The 21,001-nt window shown below is 37.4% G+C and overlaps 1 protein-coding gene across 3 annotated transcripts in view; it reads right to left on the bottom strand.

Moving 5' to 3' along the window:
• PTPRC (protein tyrosine phosphatase receptor type C) overlaps positions 1-20,300 on the bottom strand; it is an 84,550-nt gene extending 64,250 nt beyond the window's left edge. For all 3 annotated transcript variants that reach the window (XM_025171343.2, XM_025171344.2, XM_088153443.1), the window contains exons 1-2: positions 20,241-20,300; positions 20,037-20,158 (exon numbers count right to left, since the gene is read on the bottom strand). In XM_025171343.2, the coding sequence (XP_025027111.1) occupies positions 20,037-20,103 (67 nt within the window). In that variant the 5' untranslated portion in view covers positions 20,104-20,158; positions 20,241-20,300. The remainder of the gene's footprint in view (positions 1-20,036; positions 20,159-20,240) is intronic.
• Between the last annotated feature and the right edge of the window lie 701 nt (positions 20,301-21,001).

The raw sequence follows: 21,001 nt of genomic DNA, 5'->3' as shown, positions 1-21,001 counted from the left end.
ACCTCTCATAATTATGTCACAACATAAATGATGTCAGTTAGATCAATATCCCCCATTTCAGAAATAGCAGACTTTGTCCATTGTTTGTAAGTAAAGTCCAAAGGAAAATTTTGTCCATAGTATCTTAAGTTAGCCAAATGGAGGCCTATAAAACTCATGCTTTACTGTGTGTTTCCTTCCTTCCTTCCTTCCTTCCTTCCTTCCTTCCTTCCTTCCTTCCTTCCTTCCTTCCTTCCTTCCTTCCTTCCTTCCTTCCCTCCCTCCCTGACAAGAGACTGAAAGTATTCCCAAGGTGTTCAGTTGATCACAGATCATTTTTCAATGGAAGGCTTACCAGAAAAGATAAGCAACCATCGTTCACATTCTCCATGGGCAGAAAGAAACTTTAAACCTCAAATTGTTTGCTCTGACAAGCTCCAGTCTTGCTTTTCATAAGGATCAATATTTGGGTATGATTTCTAAGCCCTTCAATGAATTCTCTAGGCATTGACTCACACGCAGTTTGGTCACAACAGCATTTGCAGATGTGCCTATGCCAAGTCTTGTAAAGGATGTCCTGTTCCCCTGCCTATATACTGTAAGTAAGGGGAGAGAGAAAGAGAATAGGGGTAAAATATATTTCCTTTATGAGAAAAAAAAAATGTAGAAGGGCTCTTTAACTATTTCAGCAGCAGGAATTCACAGAGCTTGTTCAACCTTGTTCAGTAAGGGCATGGTAAGTGTTGAAATAGTTTGCTGGAAATTTGAGGGAAGACATTCTAGCCAAGTGTAGTGTGGAACACAATGGGAGGAATAATTCCCCTCTTCCTATACAACATTGAAGAAATTAATCTTTCTGTGCATTTGGCCACCCCATTAGCAGTATATATGTAAATACGGCTTTTTGCATTTCATTAGTTTATTTCCTGGCACAGGCTTGATGTGTTGAACAACAGACTGGTGCCGGATGTGGCTATGTTAATTTTATCTTCAGCATACAGAGTCTCTCCACTTTGCAGTGGAGCTAGCACCTGTGTTTCAGCTCCTACGCCTTCAGAAGCAACCTTCTCATTTCCAAGATGAGATTCTTGTACATGAACAAGTGAATGAGCACCAGTGAGCAAAAGCGATGTTGCAGAAGCTCATGGGGAAAGTAGATAATGATTCTGACCCACTTTAAGGAATTGCAGTAAGATAACTGTGTGTGAAGTCTTTGAACATTACATACAGTAGCATAATCAACTTCTTTTATCATTGCCCCATCAGCAGTTTATGAGAACTAAACCCTTTGTGTTGTTGACACAAAGTTGGTTTCTTGTTGGCTCTTTCACATGATTCCTTCCAATATTTTTCCAATCTAGTGCCCTTTATTTGTTGATAGCTAGAGTTGCATTGTAATACTTCCATGTGGCAGTGACTTGGAAAGGCTGGTGTATGGCAGCCTTCCCCAGACAGGCTGGAAATCCTGCAAAATGAAGCTTAGCATACTTAGCGGACATCAGGTATCAGGTATGCTAAGTCTGTAAGGTCACAGCACTGAACACAATTTTGTCCTGAATCATCTTGCTTTCTTACAAATTAATTTATTTGCTTTTCACTTAAAATTAATTCTCCTCTTTGGAATGGTGTAAGACATTATTCCTTAAAATCTTTCTTTTGCACCAAAATATGTGTTGCTGCCACTGGTCAGATAATGAAACAGCCAACCACTTGCTATATTAAAGGACTGTTGTTTTTTTTAAACCTGAATATTCATTTAAGCTAGAATTACATTTTACTCTGTGCTGATCTTTATGTTTTAAACATAAAACATTTCCTACCATACGGATTCCAGAATGTTTCCGGGTATACCAACAGCCTTTCTGTATAACTGTCAGAAATACTGGAATGTTCTACCTGCATTTTCTTGAAACAAAAAAGGACTATTTGTCTGATGTCTCCACATCCTTCAAATGTCCAACCCAGAAAAAAGCCCTCCTAACCATTCAAACTGTTAAAAGAAAACAAAACAGACCCCATAATAGAATTTCTGATCTGCAAGTAATTAATCAGATATGACAAGATGTAAGATAAAAATAGGCATGTGAGCTGATTAAATAAGTTGAGAGTTTGGAGGAAGGGAAATTAGATATAAATGTAGGGAGGCCTGCAATTATTGCCACAAGACAACTCTGAAATACAGATTTCAAAGTCTGCAGTCTTTGGGGTTTGCAGATGTATGGAAGGCATTTTGAAGATTTAAAAATCCTACTTAAAAATGAGATACAAAATGTGGGAAGTATATGTGTGAGGGCCCTGAAATCATACAGAAACATTGCGTGGAAACCATTGATGGACTATTTGCAAAATACAGGTGGGGTGAAGCTTACATGGGGATTTGAAAATTAGATTATAAATGCAATGGGATATGTTTTGACAAAGAATTACTCCTACTTAATGTATTAAAAACTAGCACTTATGATAGTCTTGCTATTCCTAAGACCAGAGATAGATTGGAAATTATCTATTTTTCATATCTTTTTTCTTTTTCTTTTACTTTATCTCACTTTTTCTTTTCCTTTTCTTTATAATTTGTATTTTCAATTTTCTTTTTCATTTCTAACTTTTAACTTTGTAACTTTAAAATTTCAATAAAATATTATTAAAAAAGAAAGAAAGAAAGAAACATTGGGTGGAGAGAGCTATTTTTAGCAGCATGTAGTGTGGTGCACAAATGAGGAAAAGCAGCAAGTAAAAACAAAACTTAGAACAGCAATAGGCTTTGCTATTCACGTTCCTGGAAATTACTTTCTTACGCCAGAACTGTATGGGGGAGATGTTCCTAGCAAAACCTTTGGAACTATCATGGTAGATGCCTGCCTGAATCCACCCTCAGGTTAAGTGACACATTATATTAAACTGCTTTCTATATAATGTATGTATTATACTTAGATAAGACGCCCTAAACAAAGTCGTTCAGATAGTATAATTTGTCAGGGGTTGTCTGACCTGAAGACTCGGGAAAGTATCTCCATGAGACTCCTAATCTCTTAGAGCAGTGTCGGCTGGGGAATGCTGGGGGACAAAGTCCGCAAATCTTGAAGTTGCCAAGGTTGAGAAACACCATCCTAGAGAGTTTTTAGGCTCAAATAGCAGGCCAGCAAAATACTAGAGAAAAAGTTACATGCACATATGCACACAGAGAGCCTGTAAAAGGCAGATCATGGATCCCCAAACCATGCAGCTCAATGCTCAGTGAGTCCAGGATGAGGGAGACAGAGACTTTATTGTTCTCAAAGAGATTTATCCTTCAAACTACATTTATAAGAACCTGGTACAGCCTTTCAGGACTGCAGGGTCAGAAAGACGTGCACATGGGCTGAGCGGCAATTTTCCACCCCTCACCGTCTGCTGCCCAAAGTGACCACTTCATTGCGCCTAATAGCAGGGCCAGCGAACACACAGTCAAGATCTGTAGCCTAGCCTTTTCCCTCGCATGTGAGGATTTGAGTTTTGCTTGCATCTTTGCTCAGTATAAGAATCTCTCACCACTCAGAGTCGCTTTGTGTGAGATGGGCGGCAATAGAACTGTGAAAAATAAATAAATAAATCTCTCCCAAGCGTCTGAATGAGTTCATGTAATCAGCGTAGATTAGTTTCAAGTCTCTATGTTTCAAAATATTTCCAGGTTGAACTCTGCACCTTGGATCAAGTAATCTACAGCATGTTGCCATTTCATATTTAAAAAGAAGCATGCTATTGTTGAATCATGTGGCAATGAGTCCATCTCAAAGGCCTGCTAACTAACTATACACATGCATTCGGTTTTCTTCTCACTACATCCATTCGACAGAAATACATGCCTGTAAAGCACAGTTGCTTGCTGCTGGCTCTTGTCTTACTATATCTTCTGATTTTAGTACCACATGTGGTTACTAGCCACCCCAGAGTCAAGTATTTGAAAGGCTTTTTTCTCCTTCCTTACTTCTCCTTTCATTGCTGTTAGATTCAGCCCGAAGGCAAGATCAATCATTTCAACAGATGCCCTTCGACTTTGTTGACTTAGGTTCAGAAAGGTTCATTGCAAAACCATCTTGAGCTAAAACAGCAACAGATGCACAAAGTGTAGAGTAAGCAACAAATCTTTCAGTCCATGAAATGTTCCTATTGACTCCTCATAGTCTACAAAAACACTTGAAAATAAAACTGGCAAATATTATACCCAAATTGGCGGAGCTATTAGGGCTGCTGGGGTCTCTTTAAATTTTATTTTACCTATTTCCAAATCCATTGAGTCAGACTTACTACTTTGAAGACCAAGAACATGCTTGGTCTTATGTTCCCAAATCTTTTCCTTTATGGTATCGCTATGGAGCAGATAAGGCTTTAGTCTTTAACTGGAAGTTTAATTGGCTAAAGTTGTAATCCTCTTACCTAGGAATAAACCTTGTTGCAGACTGCAATTTCTTTAACATTGGGGAACATTTTAATGCAAAGGGTCTGCCTAACAAAAAGAGAGGGGAAATGAGCTTGGAAACATATAGTATAGATGGGAATGGTCATACACTTTCCTAATCCCTGACCCAGTTCTAATTTCCTTCAAAAAACTGAAATAACACCATCAGCCAAGAATACGTAGGACAGAGTTTTGTATTTTTTACATTTTAAATTCTTAAAACATGGGCCTTCCTATGACAGGGAATTCATATCAGCCACACTAATAGGAATGCCATAGAAATGTCACAACAATGCAGCTATTGTTTATTATAGCTATTTACTTTTCCTGTAGATCAATGTGGCATATGTGGATCCCCCCTCATTTTAATCCTCTCAAGAGCCATGTGAGGTAGCGTGGGCTGAGAAATAGCCCAAACTCACCTACTGAACGTGATAGCTGAGTGAGGATTAACCCTTCTGAGTCCAACCACTAGACTAGATTAGTCTGATCCTGAGTGACTCTCAACAAACTAACCTGTAGGATTTTGCAAAGACAAGAGTGTTATGGTTATGGAGGCTCACAGAAAACACACACCCTTCCCATTTTCACCCACATTTCTGTTGGAACAACAGAAATATGAAATTTAGTATCAACTAGATTCCACAGACAGATGAGCTCCCTTTGGGAACTGTACCACATTTTACTGTAGATTGCGACTCAGAAGACCAAGTGCTCTTTCCATACAACAAAAGCAAAAGCGAGTTTGTTTTAAACTCACATTTAGAAAAAGGAAAAGTCAAAGAGAGGGACCCTCTTAAGCTTTCTAGTGGGACTGAGTAAAGGGATAGAAAATGGGAGTGGAATTTGTGATGCAGATCAAATTACAATTCTATGAGCATTATGTTAAAGACAAAGGATTGGATACAGATTTCATCATATTTAGTACAATACTGCACATTAATACTGAAAGGACCTTTCTAACGGATAACTTGAGTCTCAGTAAGTTCAATGTACTTAGGGTAAACATGATTAAATCTGAATTCAACTCATTGAATAGTTTGGCTTCTGAGTTATCAAACTCTGTGGGGAGACCTATAAGGAAAAAAAATGAGATAGAATCATCTCATAAATGTTGCTGCTTAGATGAATAATAAAAGCTGGTTTCTTATGATCAGCAGTTTGGATCTCGCTCCAGGATTGTGTCCACAAAGCTGTGTTGTATTGAATCAGATCACTATCCTTCTATCTTAATATGGGGATTGGTAGTGATCCAGTTGGTATGGGTAGGGCCACGAACAGAGATATCCCCAAGTATCTGTACTTCTGATCTTCCTTACCTGGAGATTAAAACTGGAGCCTTATCTCTAGAAAGCTTGCTCTGTATTGATAAGTTATCCTCTCTCCCCTTAAATTCCAGAATGCTAGAAGGATTTTCAGTGGAAATCTGGGTCCAGAATAGGGAGGAATGAAAAATTGAGTCTATTAAAATATTTATGCTGATCTACTTCATTTACATCTTCTAAACCTTAAGATGAAACATATGCCCTCCAAAGTTAGCACTTATCAAACTTTTATGACACAGTTTACAGTATAATTCACAAATTATCCCCAAAAATTCCTGCAGATGAATGCAGGAATATGGATAGATATCGAGCAAAGTTAGTATATTTACATGTTATTATAACAGTTATATATTATATGTTTTTAATATATCATAAGCACTGAAAAATGCTTATGAAAAGTATGCCCACTAGGAAAACTACACACACAAGTATGTATGTATATTAGCACATAAAATGCCAATGAATTTTTCTGTGGATATTTTTCGGATACATATATAAACTCAGATGGAAACTAACTTGAAGCAAGTTTAGGGAAAACCCCCCACAAAATTAAAGCAAAACTGACACTTGCCTACCCCAAAATTGATATATGGCTTTCACGTGATCCCATGCTCAGGCTAATTCTGATTGAAGAGTTGGTAAATTGTGGCTGCTAATTACTATACAACAAAGACAAAGAAAGCCGACATGATATCTTTAATTTTATAAGAGGCAAAATTCTTATTCACTGACATTTTGATAGGAATGTACTTACAGAATGTACTTACACTTGGTTCACACAGCTTACTTCCAAATGACACCTATAATGCTCAGAAAGAATCTCTTAAAGTCTCTTTGTGAGGCTAAACAGGCCCTTAGATTGTCTTTAATTCAATTTTATTTGCTGGAGTGCTTAATATCTGCTGACAGTGAAGCATATGCCATCAATTTATCTGCATTGATTAGATCTACAGGGAGGTAGATAACAAAGCCATAGCCACGTATATTGTACCAACATAAGGGGTCAGATACTGAATCACTACCAAAACATCTTGAAATCAACCATTAATCATGGAGAAAAACAAATGAAGTTTCAGCATTTGCAATTCTTTCTCTTTTTTTCTTGTTAAACAGTAAAGATCTCCTGGCTCTTATAGCACTGACCAGATACATGTAAATGAATTTCCTGAAGTGTAATATGAAGGTCCAATGGATTTGATATCTCCTGTGCTGCATTCAAAATGGCTATCTGAGCAATTTTTCATTACTCAGTAGTAAAACTGCCTTCTTTTCTACTTTAAAAGCCATATGATACTCACTTCATGAAAATTCATGAAGCTCAAACCACTCCTCATTAGACTGAGTGGCTGAATGTCCTAAGCAGTGAGAGACTGCAGTACCACAAGCCTTTTTGAATGCTCTGTTATCAGCATGACATGCATTCCTTAACAGCCATAATATTTGTGCTTCCACATGACCCACTCCGCTTCCTTATCATTAAAAGGTCATGATGAAGACATTTGATCAATTCAAAGGGTTTTTATCATATGTTATGTGCATATCTTACGCAGGTCATTCTATCTATAGCCTATTTTACTTTTACATAAAGCAAATGCATAATATCTGATTGCTGACATTTTATTCAATCATTATATTGTGAAAACTGATGGGTTTTTTTATTTATTTAGTTTTACTATTTGAATAGAGTTTAATGATGAGGAAGAACAACCTTAATTCTAACTTGCTGGTCATAAATCAATAAAGAATTCAATTCACTTAAGTTCATTGATCATTTTAATTTAATTTGTTCTTTTATTCTGACTGATTTAATGCTATTCTTCAACTGCTACCACAGTACGGTACATAAGGTGAGTTCTGATATTAGAATTGCAGATAAAAGGTTGAAGGACCTTCAGAGCATAATTGCAGAGTGCGGCAAGAGAGGAAGAGAGACTTCTGATGCGCTATAGGAAGCTCACATAACATTATGTGCTACTGAACATTTATATTATATTAAACAAAAGTGGCAATGCTTTAATTAGCTATGTTCACCTAACCATGTCAAATACACACCTAATGGTTGCATTTACACAACATGCTAAACTAACTTTGGTTAGGATTTCTGTGATTTAGTATAGCATGTGTATCAATCAGCACTAAAAATCTGTCAAGACAAAAATTACTTCAAAAAACCATAACAGATAAAGAGGGCCAATGCACTTTTCAATGCAGAGAATGCCACACTCTGGATGTGGTGGCAGATAAGGACGTCTCATCGGTTCCAAGCAGCAACCCTTCCATTATTAGTGATGCTCAGAGAGAAATCATTCCTGCAGATCTTACTGAAGGATGATTGACCTCTGCTTGATTGATGATGATGCAAGATGATTGACATACTTTGTATGGCCAAGTATAACTTTGCTTTCTCTTCCTGCCATTTTTCCTGTCCTCCTGGATAGTCAATCCTATTATTATTTCTGTATTATTTATTCATTCCATTTGTATAGCCGTCCATCTCAACAAACAACTCTGGGCGGTGAACAAAATGAAAAGCTATTTCTATGATCCAAAACGCCTGTTGTGAAAAACCTTAAGTAAAGGCTTCAGATTCCATTCTGAATAATTCCAAGGAGAGTATAGAAATAAAAAATTGTGGAAATGGAACTAAGCAGTCCATTCAGTTTGGCCTTCTGTCAGAAGCAAGATTGATGCAGCTTACAGCTTGGATATACAGTAAAAGTACTAGAAGTCTGCACAGTTTTTGACCCATGCTGAAGGTAGACCAGTAGCCTTTAATGTGGTCTCCTAGGACAACAACACTTTTGTGAAGCAAGCTGGTTTTTAGGGGATGGTCTGTGCAGAGAATGGTTGTACAGCAGAATAGCAGACAATTCTATTATGGCTTACTATAATGGTATGTGGGAGACTGGGCAAAGAGAAGCTGCCAAGCGAACAGTCAGATAAGAGACAGCATAGCCTGCAACTGAACAGTGGGTGGGGCAAGAGGCTAAGAAGATACCCTTCCTAGTTTCTCCGGCTGTAAAGAAAATGGGGGGCTGTATTATAGACTTGCAAGATTCTGTCAATGTAGTTTTACAATAAAGTAGAATTAGCTCATCTGGTTGTGATTCCTGTCTGGTTTACCTTGCAAGGCCAATATCAATCTTGCAAGTCTGATAGTATAATCCTCCCCTTGCCCCCCGTTCCCTTGGCAGTGTCTCTTTGTCCAGTCTCCCAAGGTCTTTCCCATGCACCATTACATCTACATACTTTAAAATGTGTACCTTAAAATGACTTGCTGCTCTTACGCATCTACTCAAAAGCAAACCCCATTTATTTCAGTGACACTCTTCCATCAGTGAATATGCAAAAACCAACAAAACGAGAGAGCCAACATTTCACTGTTCCATCGTTACTTTTTTTTAGGAGAAAAACACTGCTTTTCACCACTCTCCCCCCCAAAAACGGTAGCAGAATGCAGCAGCCTGTGACTGGAGCAGAGACAGCTTTTGCACCAAAGGCCACAATAGCCAAATGACATGGAGGAGTCTGCTTACAAGGAATTGAAACTCAGCACACACACTGGACAGCATGGCTTGAGATGGACCAAGATGGAGACCATTCCTTTGGATCCCATACCAGGAAATCCTGCTGAAATTTATGTTTGCTGCTGTCCAGGGGTGGGCTGAGGATGCCATCATGCTCTCCTGTTCTCCAAAAATGGCAGGATTAGCTGGAAGCACGGATCTACCCACAAACTTTCACTTTCCTCACCCACACACAGAATTAGGTTTGAAAAAAAAAAAAACTATTTGAGAAACCGGGAGGCTTTTTTTCAAGCCTAATTGCAACACAGGATAAGGCCTGAAGGAGACGGCAGGTCAGGTTGCATTCTCCTGGGAGAGGAGAACACATCTTTCAAGTGGAGAAATAACAGACAGTTCCTAAAGATGACCCTCACATTTTAAGCATACTTTTCTGGAGAAAAAGAGAGAAGAATAACAGCATCTTCCACAGCAAATTGTTAAAATACAGACATATTCACACATCCACCTATAATAAGCCTGACCTAGCTCTATGGTCTCTTCTCCCCTGTCTTAAATTGTACCTCTATAAAACTTTTATTATTTGAGCTACAGGAAACTTTATTCACTAGAGTAGGGTTACTTAGATGAGATTTTTTTTTTAATTGTCCAATCATCTTCCCTTATTTGTGGAATTTTGTGGTGCTGGAGAAGGCGGGGATTGAGACTATGTGATCTTCCATTTATAATTTTCCTGCGTCTTCTATTTCTTCCGACTTTTGTTCTTTCAATTACAAAAAAAGACAAGGAAAAACACAGAATAGTGGCATACAATGCTTTTTGTTTGATTAATTGCACTAGGAATTGTTAATGTGGAAACATCCATTGACCCTTCAGCGTAACTGAGGCAAGGAATGGGGCAAATTTATTTAGTTCCTAATTCCCATTGGTTTGTGGGGTTAAATTAAAAAATGAGAAGGTAAATCTAATATCTGAGATACTAAGGCTCACCTCCCCCACCCCACCCCCAACCCCCAATCCATTTGGTTTAGGATAAATCTTCATTTTCCAGTTCACTTAGAGTGGGAAAAGGAAGCAGCAATCATCTTCCCAATCCCCAAATTTTGAAATGGTGCATGTATGCCTGACAGAGGAGTCCACTTTCAAACACTGCTTATATTGATGTAAATAATGAAGCTTTACATATCATAGGAGGCTATTTCTTCCTGAGAGATTTGGACAATAAAATAGCAGGAAGGTGCCTTTCTTTCCAATTTGCTTTTCTGGTATCTGGTTAGGAGGTTTAAAAAAACTATATTTTTTGAAAGTGCAATTACTGATACCTAGTTTACAGTTCTGAAAATTCCCATTCAAGAAAGGGACCTATGTTTCATTATCTTAATGTGTAACAATTCAGGTTTGTGGTCTAATGGTGGAGGGTGGGGAATTATTGGTTTTTGTTTTTTTGGTTTTTTTGCATAAGATAAAAGTATATGTAGAAGAATTCTGCATAGAATCATATATACTCCTGTGCTTAAATAACTCTAGTTATTAAGTTACCTTCCCGTAAATTCATTGATACGTGTTTCATAAGTGATGCTTATCTAAAACCCTTTTCATTCATAAATGTAATCTGAAACAGTTTGCACGGGCTTACGTTCTCACACCCTTTGTGGATAACAAACTGTGTTTCCAGCAGAAATCTTCCTAACAACATTGGCTTTGTGATTCATTTCGTGCATTTCATGAACCCTATTTGCTATCGCTAACGTTGCGATAGCAGATCTCTTAGCAAGAGCCGCTTTGATCTGTCTCCATTTTCCAACTCATCTACCAGTGAGTATGATTATTTTCACATTTTTAAAATAAAGAATGTTTCAAAGGTAATTTTAAAAACTGCTCCACAGAATCTACTTTTTGTGAAACAGACAAGCATTCCAGCTCCATATGTTTAAAACAAGATATCGTTGACTAATAACTTTATTGAGTTACAAGATCATGAATTAGGAGTAAAAGGACGCAAACTCTTTGAACTGGCAAAATAAGAAAAAAGCAAGCACATCAACTAAGGACATGTTGACACAGAGGGAATAATGGCTACCCTAGAAGAGTGAAAGGGGAAATAGAAAAAGAAGAACTCAAAAATAGCCCGCTTTTCTTTTTAACATTATGTACATTTGTGGAGTGTACTGAAAGAGTCACAGCTAGTTTTTAAACATCTAGATAACCACAGCCACAAAAGGATTTCTTTTTTATTTCAAAGAATGGAGAAAATGCCTGAAAACAGATAAATGGCTTAGTAGTTCTTAAAAGGCCAGCAAGCGTGACCTGCTTGCAAGGGTCCTATTTTATTGATATATGCGGTTGAAACTCAGCAGATGGCATCTCCTGCTAGAAATTCATTCTCCAGCTGTGCCTTCCCATTTCTCTCTTATCACAGCCTTTTCCTCCCCAATTCTAAAAAGCCCTTTAAAGTTAATAAACAAAATGATTTTTTTTTAAATCAAAAAGAAAGATATGGAAATATACAAAGGATACAGGGCATATCTTTGAATTGCCTCTTTTTCCCATTGTTATCCCAAATTATTTCAACGGGTCAGGAAGTGTAGTTGAGCCTGTACATTGCTAATGCTGGTTTGTTACTGATGAGTTTGTTTTGTACCCCGGCTGCTGTTTATATAGGTGTTATCATTGCCTGTTTTTTTAAAAAAAATTATTATTTTTAATGCTATTTTTAAAAATATTGTTAGCTGCCTAGAGTCATGAATTTGAGATTGGTGGCCATATCAATTGAAATAATAAACAATATAAATAATCCATAAATAATGCAGCAATCATAATTATGTCAAGGCATTTTTAGATGGTTCACCACTGTGGCATAGAGTCATGTAACATTTTTGCTACTACAGACAGACAGAGAAAAGCTATAATTATGATTTATCCCTCTGATTTAAAATAAAATATTTTTTTAAAAGCTAACATCTGCCTGCATGATACAAACAAATGCAGTAAGCAGTGAATCAAAATATAATGGTTCAACCACAGACCATAATGAATTTAAAGAACTACAAGGAAAATAAAATACAGAATATGTCAAAGCTTTTTAACCTAATGCTGAAATTACTTATCCAAAGTGTACAAGGAAAATCATCTATAAGGAAAAGTACACTTTAAAAAAAAAATTCCTCAAAATAAATCCTTTCAGAAAGCCAGCCAACCTTCAAGATGGTTACAGTGCATCACAACAATGGAAATAAATAATATTAATTCTTAGAATCATTCTTTGCAATGTTACGTATATATTGTTTGGGTTCCTTATTATCAGAAAAGTAACCACTGAAAATATAAGGAAGATCTGTAGCTATTATAATAAATTTTGAGAGTTTTTTTTAAAGAACATTAGACATAAGATGGCAAGGCAGAAGCTTAAATTTTAGCCAAGGAACTGGCTTTAAAGCAATGTTGTCTGCTTCAATACAGCCCTCACATAACATCCATCTATGTACTTAATTTTAATTGAAAAAAAAAAAAATTAAAGCTGATCCCCCAAAATTAAGTAGACTCAGACCTGGTTAAATCTTGGGCAGAATCCACTAGAAATGCCAGGGCTGTAAGCTAAAATCAAGCTTGGCAACATCTTCACTGGTCTCAAAAAGTTAATAGCTTGGTTGGACTGGAGACCCCCAGGACTAAGCTAGACTAGGTAGTAAAAAACCCAAATCCTGTAAGAAGGCAATGGTAAACTACTTCCATACTGTTGTCAAGAAATTACATGGACTTGTTCATGAAGTCACCAGGCGTTTAGCTCAACTCAAGGGACCTTCTATTTTAGCCAAGCTTTCTTTTTTTAAATTCTTTTCATCCTTTTTTTTTTTTTGTCTCTGCATCAAGACATAGATTGAGAGCTTCGCTTCCTTTTTACATTTTGCTTGAAATGTGCTTTATAAAAATACATTACACAAATAAAAAATGCCATGGACCCTGATGTAGGAATAAAAAATATTGGTTCATTTTAATACAATTTTTATAACGGTTACAAACCCTTAAAAAATTACATCCGGAGTTAGGTGGGGCTCAGTTTGTTCAAAACTCAAAGTTACAATCAACACTATTACCATTCCGTTATTAAAAAAAAATCTCCATACAATAAGAGGAAAGGCTTCTTAGTTATTTAGAAAGTTGTTTCTAGAAAATGGGTCTTCAAACCAAGCAAATTTTCAGTCCAGACCAGAAGCTTCCACTTGTACACGTTAACCCAGCTGGATATAAAGCAGTGTTTCTCAACCTTGGCAACTTTAAGACGTGTGGACTTTGACTCCCAGAACTCTGGGAGTCAAAGTCCACACGTCTTAAAGTTGCCAAGGTTGAGAAACACTGGTGTATCATTGGGGCCTCTCAACAGCTTTGAAAGCAGCCATTGCTTCCTCCTCATTAAAGCACCCCAATACACTGAGGAGGAAGAGGAGCTAAAGGGGAATATTAGCTACAAACAAATACAGGATGTGTGTATTTGTTTGTAGCTAACATTCCCCTTTAGCTCCTGACCTCATCAGAAGACCTCCCAGCCTGGTTTCATTCTGAAAGAGTACCCTTCTTCTCAGGTCTGACTTCTGCTTAAAAAATATCATCCTTGAGGTACAATCTACATATAGGCCAGAGTTACCCTATTGGTCCCATTGGTGATAGTATTTGTGGACCTCTAATCAAGTGGTATCATCTGATTATCAACTTCAGCATCAATCCTTTTCTCCAACAAAAGCCTGAAATAAATGGTTTCACAGAGATCTCTCAGTCCCAGCTGCCTGCTCTGGCAAGGAGACACCCACATTTCAAAGGATCTGGGCATCTACTGCTCTGGGAAGGAGGAGCTGCAGCCTTTCAGCTGTTGCTAAATTGTAAGCCCCCAGCATCCCTCATGACGGGCCATGCTAGCAGAGGTTGCTGACGTTGACCAAGTTAGCAACATCTGGAACATCACAGCTCTCTTACCCCTGCTATAAATGCTTCAATAATTCTCAAGTACATCATCCATATGCGAGACTTTCATATCCCCACCACCACCCATAAGAAATTTGTAGCACCCTAAAACTCTGGCCAATTTGGTTGGAGCAACCAAGGAAAACCACTGCTTCAATGGAGCTGCACCTGCTCACTGTAAAAACTAGAGGAAAATATTCACAGGACTGTGGCATCCCTGCTTTATTTTTAGAAAACAGCCTAATGCACTTTGGCACTTCTTTTAAAGGTGCTGGTTTTTGCAAGTCGAGAAAAGAGACAAAGGTTCTCCCTTTTCTCCTTGATTGATTTCATACATGGCAATCTTTCTGAAGCTTATTTCCTCCTGATCGTGCACATGAGAAAGAAATATAGCCTTACTAAACATACTTATTAGGGGGTTTTAATTAATAGAGGCCCATGCAGGGAGATGGAATTGTCATTTTCTTACATTATTCTTGTTTATTATTACTATTAAAGTGTGAAACACTTTTTAGTGACATACATGGCAGGCAGTTGGAAACAGCTTTTTCTACATTTTAACATCTCATTCCTTTATGACAAAAATCTTTCTGGTCATTATCTATAGCTGTGGTGAAGCTCCACCAGTAATGTTGCAAGTTGGAGTGTGTCTTGGATCAGCTAAACTCTGATGGAAAACCTTTCTCTGCTGGCAGGAACCTTCGGGGTCATCTGAGGGCAGCAGAGATCTGAACAGTGCTATGAACAGCACCACCATTAAACCTCTCACCATGCCTTGGTGTACCACTACCTCATGGGCATTGCAGGAATTTAATGCAACAGCTAGACCCAACTACCTGTGTTACACAGAACACAGGAAGAGGTTGGTTTTATTGGCAGATCCAGGCAGGTATCTGCAGTAAGACTGATGAACATGCTGATCTCACTTCTCACTCCAATCTACCTCACAAACTTGTTGGGGAGTTAAGCATGGAAGAGAGAAGGTAACCTTGAGCTCCTGGATATTAATAAATGAATAAATCTAACAAATAGTTAGGAAGACATTAAAAGGAATGTAGTAAGGCAAACAAACGGGTAATTGAGAAGGATTGTGAGGTGCCAGGCTATCAATTATAACTTTATGATAGGGGGAGCTATGAATGATTGATTGGGTTTCTCCACCTTTCTACTGTGGTGAGTACTCAAGGTGGCTAACAAAATTAAAAGAAAAACAAAAATAGAATATATGATTAGAAACCATAAATTAACATTTAAACAGGCAGTAACAATGCCACAAAAGCCTGGGAAAGAGGTGCATTTTACTCACTTTCTAATGGAGTAATACTGGATAAAGCCTTCTTCCATGTGTCAGAAAAAGAAGCTTCTGATCCTAGGGTCATCTTCAAACAGACCTTTCCTGTCCTAATATCTGGACAGTTTTCTAAGGGAGGAGCTAGTCCCTAGATCAGTGTTTCTCAACCTGAACAACTTTAAGCTGTATGGACTTCAACTCCCAGAATTCCCCAGCCAGGAGGCTTAAAGTTGTTCAGGTTGAGAAATGCTGCCCTAGATAGGCTATAAGCCCTCTAGTCCTTTAAAGGTCAATTCCAACAACCTGGTAAGCAATCGGCAACTAGCAGAGTCATTATCTGATCCCCAATGTTGGTCAACCACATTGCATCCACAGCAGCTTCAAGACCCTTTTTGAGGATAGCTCCACAGAAAGCCTGTTGCAGTAGTCAAGGCAGGATGTAATCCAGGTGGGAATAACTCTTGCCAGATCTGACTGCACCAGCTATAATTGTGCAAAGGTGCTGCTCACCAGAGTTGCTACCTGCAAATTGAATAGCAGCTGAGGATCCAGAGCCATTCCCAGACCGCAGAACTATCCCTCCAGAGAGAATACAACCCCATTAAAAGCAGACTGAGCTTGAATCCGAAGCTCCTTATTTACCAGCAGTGTCTCAGCCTTGCCAGGATTGAATCTCCCTTGTCCTGCCCTAGTGACAAACTAGGCAAGGGAGGAAGTATCTCCCTGGCTAACTTAGGTGGCAGGATTAGAAGTGAAAGTTAGAATATGAGAACTTGCAAAAGGCAGCACATATTCTGTTGGGAAGATCTCAGTGTGATTAATCAACTACTTGAAAATGCTGTCTTTTGGGCTTATTTTCAGAAGTGTATATCCCATTTATTCATGTATACAAGAGACAGAGCAACACACACTTGCCTTTTTCACAAAAAGAGGCTGCCTATCAGGCTGAAAGGTACAGATAGTATCATTGTAAACGACAATGCGGCACAGGCACAATCACAGAAGAGAAGACCAACACGCAACTATTCCCTTCAAAAATGATAATGGAGGGAGGAAAAAGAGGCTTTCTTACTTATTTCACCGTTATGAAGCAAAATATACTTTGAAACAGTTCCTAATTCTTGGTAACAGTCAGCATTTCTATAACAGCAATTTGTTAGAATGTCCTGGATATCTATCTCAGGCAGACAAAGGAGATGACAATCTGGTTTTTGGAGAAAATTATTGCTGTACACCTTTCCCTCTCTTCCTGCCCTATTAGACATTGCATGAAGTCACAATTTAGCGAAGCTGCAGAAATAAACACTGGGCTACATAAGCAAGAGGAGTGGAGGAGAGCAGAAGCAGCAGGAGCAGGAGCAGCAACATGTTATGCTATATTGTACATATTTGTTTTCATACCACAATCATTCAAGAGTTACATCGTCTCTCTCGATAACCAATTTAACAAGGATATTATTGTTTAACAAGACCATTGGAAAGAAACATGTTCAGAAAACAGTGTAACGCTCATTTTTCTAACTTCATATTTGTGAAGCAACATATAAACTGAGACTTCTTTGAAATGTGTACTTTTTGGAATTTAGCAATCCAGTTCCCCAATTTTTTTAAAAGAATAGGTACAAAAAGTATTCTTACCCGCCATGTGCTTGTAATGTCTGTTTTAACAAGGATAATATTGTAAGAATACTATTTTGACAGAAATATCAGGAAGAAAATTATTCTGTGTGCATTTTATTTTATCTAATTTTACATTGTCAAGTTAGTATGTAAGTACAATTCCTTTGAAATTCTCAGTTTTCTGAATTTTATGATGTAGCTCTTGTCAAAAATGCAAAATGCAAAAAATTACATATATAAAGCATATATTAGGAGAAATGCACATTAATGTATTGACAAATTTGCATGCAAAGCTTTATAAAATGACTACAGGGGGATGATGAATTACTTTTAAGATTAAAATTTTTTTAAAAAGAAGCTGAAAATCTAACACTGATACACTTATTCAAGAAAATCTGTCGGTGTTGGATTTTCAGATTATTTCTTTTTCTTTCTTTTTTTTCAATCTTAAAATCTTAAACAGATTCACTCATATAATACTCAGGCATAAATACTGAGAAACATAGGTGACAAACTAATAGATTTCCAGAATATTATCTCCACATATTTAAAAAGTAAAATGAGGATAATTTTAATGGATGATGAATTATGATTATGTTTTGACATATTAATATTTTAAAATTTTAATATTAACATTTCAAACAATTTTTTTCATTCATGAAAAAGTGAATTAAACTGAGTAATTAATGCTCACAGAAGAATAAGATTTCCCCAAAAATACAGATGCATACAGACAGAAACTTTTTAAAACTTTTGTAGCAATTTTGTGGACTTAAATTAAGCGAAAGCAGAATCACCTGGCTGGATAGAACTAGGCATCAGAAAGAAACACAGAGTTTCCAATCTCACACTCTCCTTGCAGCACTAATCTGGCAAGGAGAAAATGGTTTGTTGCAGGAAGGAATCATTAGTGGGGAATGCACTGTTAGTCTTTGCAGGTAGAAATCAGCAGGTGCAAGATGGGTCATTCAGGTTTCGCCTACTGTGAAACTTCTATAACCTTCAGATTTCCATCTCTATGCAGATACAACCCATAACAACGTATTTATTCCAGAATTAAATCTGCCCTCATTTGTTGTAATATTAGGATTTGAAAAAAAAAATCCATACGTTTTATGAGAAGCTGTGATTGTTATTAGCTAATGCTCTGCACATTTTCTGATGTAAATTTCAAAGTCCCCCTTTGCTTTGTTTCTTAAATGGTTAGTGAACTCTTGTGATCAGGTTAGATTTCACCAGTGGAAAGGAAAGCAAAACAAAACCACCGTTGCCGCCACCACCACCAGCAGAAGATGTAAACTGTGGGACCTCAAAATGTTCTAAACATTGGAGGAATTGTTGAAACGTAGTAATGGGAGTGGGAATTCTTGAAAGTTGGAGGGCCAATTACGTTGTTACTACACCATACATTCAGAGCAAACATAGATTTAAAAACTGGCTATTTCTAGGCTGCAAAAACATGGAGAAATATAGTGTCAAAGAAGATACAGATGAAGGCTCAACCCTTCCCCTGTTCATGCTCTTTATCACTATAAACCCAGGCCACGAGCATCTTTTCACCAGCCAGACATCACAGATGAACAGATTCTTTTATCAAGCAAAACAGCTTTTGGGCATACTATATATTTGCCTGAATCCAAAATGGTTATCTTTGGGGTTCTGGAATAACAGAGTTGTACTCTACAGCAAGTTCAGGTTTCTAGACACTCAAAATGGTTCACAAGCCTGATTAAGGAGCCATGTTCAATTGAAATAAAATGGCAGTACATGCTGACTTGTTAACCAAATAAGCCACAATAACCCAATCTGTGGAAGAACACATATAAAATGAGATTTCTAGTTTGTGACATTTAAAAAATGGTTAGTCATGACCCCATAGAACGAAAAATATTGATGTGTCAGTAATTAAGACTTGTATAAGACTCTATCTATATGTAAAATATCGGCATTATTTATAATCTGATCATAGAACATTAGATAAAGAAGAACAAAAAATATGTGATGCAGTAGAGCTTGAAATCTGAGGAACTAAATACAGGATCTGAGATTAGGGAGTGGCTCAACATGTAATGCAGAAGTCCATTTTAAAGGAAGGGAAATTCACTGTAACATTATTGCTTAAACAACCTTTGAAACAGCTGTGTACTTATATAACATTCAAATGTGAATCTATTGGATTATATATACTACTAAGGAATAACAGCACCAGAACTGCAGTCTTAAATGTTCTTAACAAAGAAGCCCAAATTCTAAGCACATTGGCACTGAAAAAGAGAAAACTTTAAACCTTTTTTTTTTTTTTCAAAATCTGTTTCAAAGGAGATCTAGGAAAAGTAGCTTTACCTTCACTGTGGTGCATATACTTTCATAGTTACCCAACCCAAAGACCACACAGGTAATGAATGAAGACCTCAACCCCTGGTCGACAGCCTCAGATTCAGTGTGAAAAAATAACCAAACCACGTGGTTAAGAACCCAAATGATGAAGTTATCTGGGCTAAAAAGGTACCCTATGCTACGGGAACTGTTTCCATGCTGACTTCTCTGCTTCCTTGAATGTTGCAGGAGTTTTTACAGCTCATTTCAGCATGTGCCTGTTTCTATAACTCACAGGCTGGACTTGAAGGTCCTAATGTTACCCACCCAAATGGTGTTGCTTAGTTTGCCATTCTCCATGATCATAGAATCATGGAACTCCAAAGGAGGGATATGGAGGCCTTTGAGTTCAAGGCCCAAGACTTGTTAAATTTATGGTAAAGCCTAGTCTTTCTCCAAAAACCGAAGCATGAGAAATTGGCTTTCAACTGTAGAGCTAATTATTTGATCAAACTGATTCAAGACAACAGAGTGCTGTTGCTACATTTACAAGGAGAACCTGTGGTATCAAAACAAATGAAGGCACCTACCGTTTATGAAAACATCCACGTCCACAAGAGCCAAGCCAAACACCAAGAGTTTTAGCCACAAAAACATGGTTATATCCAGAGATTATATGTATCCTTACAAAACAGCATGTGGATGTCTGTCTCTGGAAAGTAAAATAAAAGTTATTGCTCTCTATGAAAGTCATGCAAAGTCCCCATCAAATGTAGAATAGGCTGTACCCATACATTGAAATGCGTCTTTATAATCCAAGAGCAGCTTCCTCTGTCATGCAAAATGTAACCACTGGCAGTCACACTCTATAGCAAAGTGATGTCAGTTTTACTCACTTCTCTAAAACCATTTTTTCTTCTGTCTTCAGTTTCCAGGAAGTAACAGAGAGGGGGTTTTTTTTCCTGAAGTTTTTGCAGTGCTGTTCTGATATCCTGCTTAAAAAGCAATTGACATGAGAAGGTCTGTAGACTTGAGGTTTCTCTTTCATATGTTGAAATAATTTTAAGCGCTCTTGTCTTTGGACAAAGCAAAACTAAAATACTGCTGTTCAAAAAGAGAATAAGGCAGACTTTTCCATGATATAATGTAGTGACAAGTTTAAAAACAAGGCTAGCTAAATGATCTAATTCTTCTTTGAAATGTTCACTAGGTTAAACAGATGTGGACCAAAAGAATGATATTTTCATGAACCTAAAATAAATGAAGTAACTGTACTGCAGCTCTCATTCGTGGTCAAGTATGCTAGCTAGGGTTCAGGGGCATTGTAGTACAACAATGTGAAAAGATCCGAGGCTGAGAACTACTAATTTAAGAATTACCCATCTGAATTAGAGGTATGCAACCTTTTTTTCAGACTGAGGGTCATATTTGGCCTTTGAGTAGCAGACCAGAGGCTGCCCTCTAAAAATGAATGAGGTTAGAAGAAAAAGCTAAAAACTAAATTACACGGTAATTACAATTATATTTATATTAGTATGCATTTAATGTTTAATTT

The sequence above is a fragment of the Python bivittatus genome, unplaced genomic scaffold (genome assembly GCF_059951505.1).
Source record: "Python bivittatus isolate LINGU-HERP-01145 unplaced genomic scaffold, Pbiv_v1 ctg000700_np1212, whole genome shotgun sequence".
Taxonomy (NCBI): Eukaryota; Metazoa; Chordata; class Lepidosauria; order Squamata; family Pythonidae; genus Python; species Python bivittatus.
The sequence above is the reverse complement of the archived record's forward strand: the minus strand, read 5'-3'. Positions and strand labels throughout refer to the sequence as shown.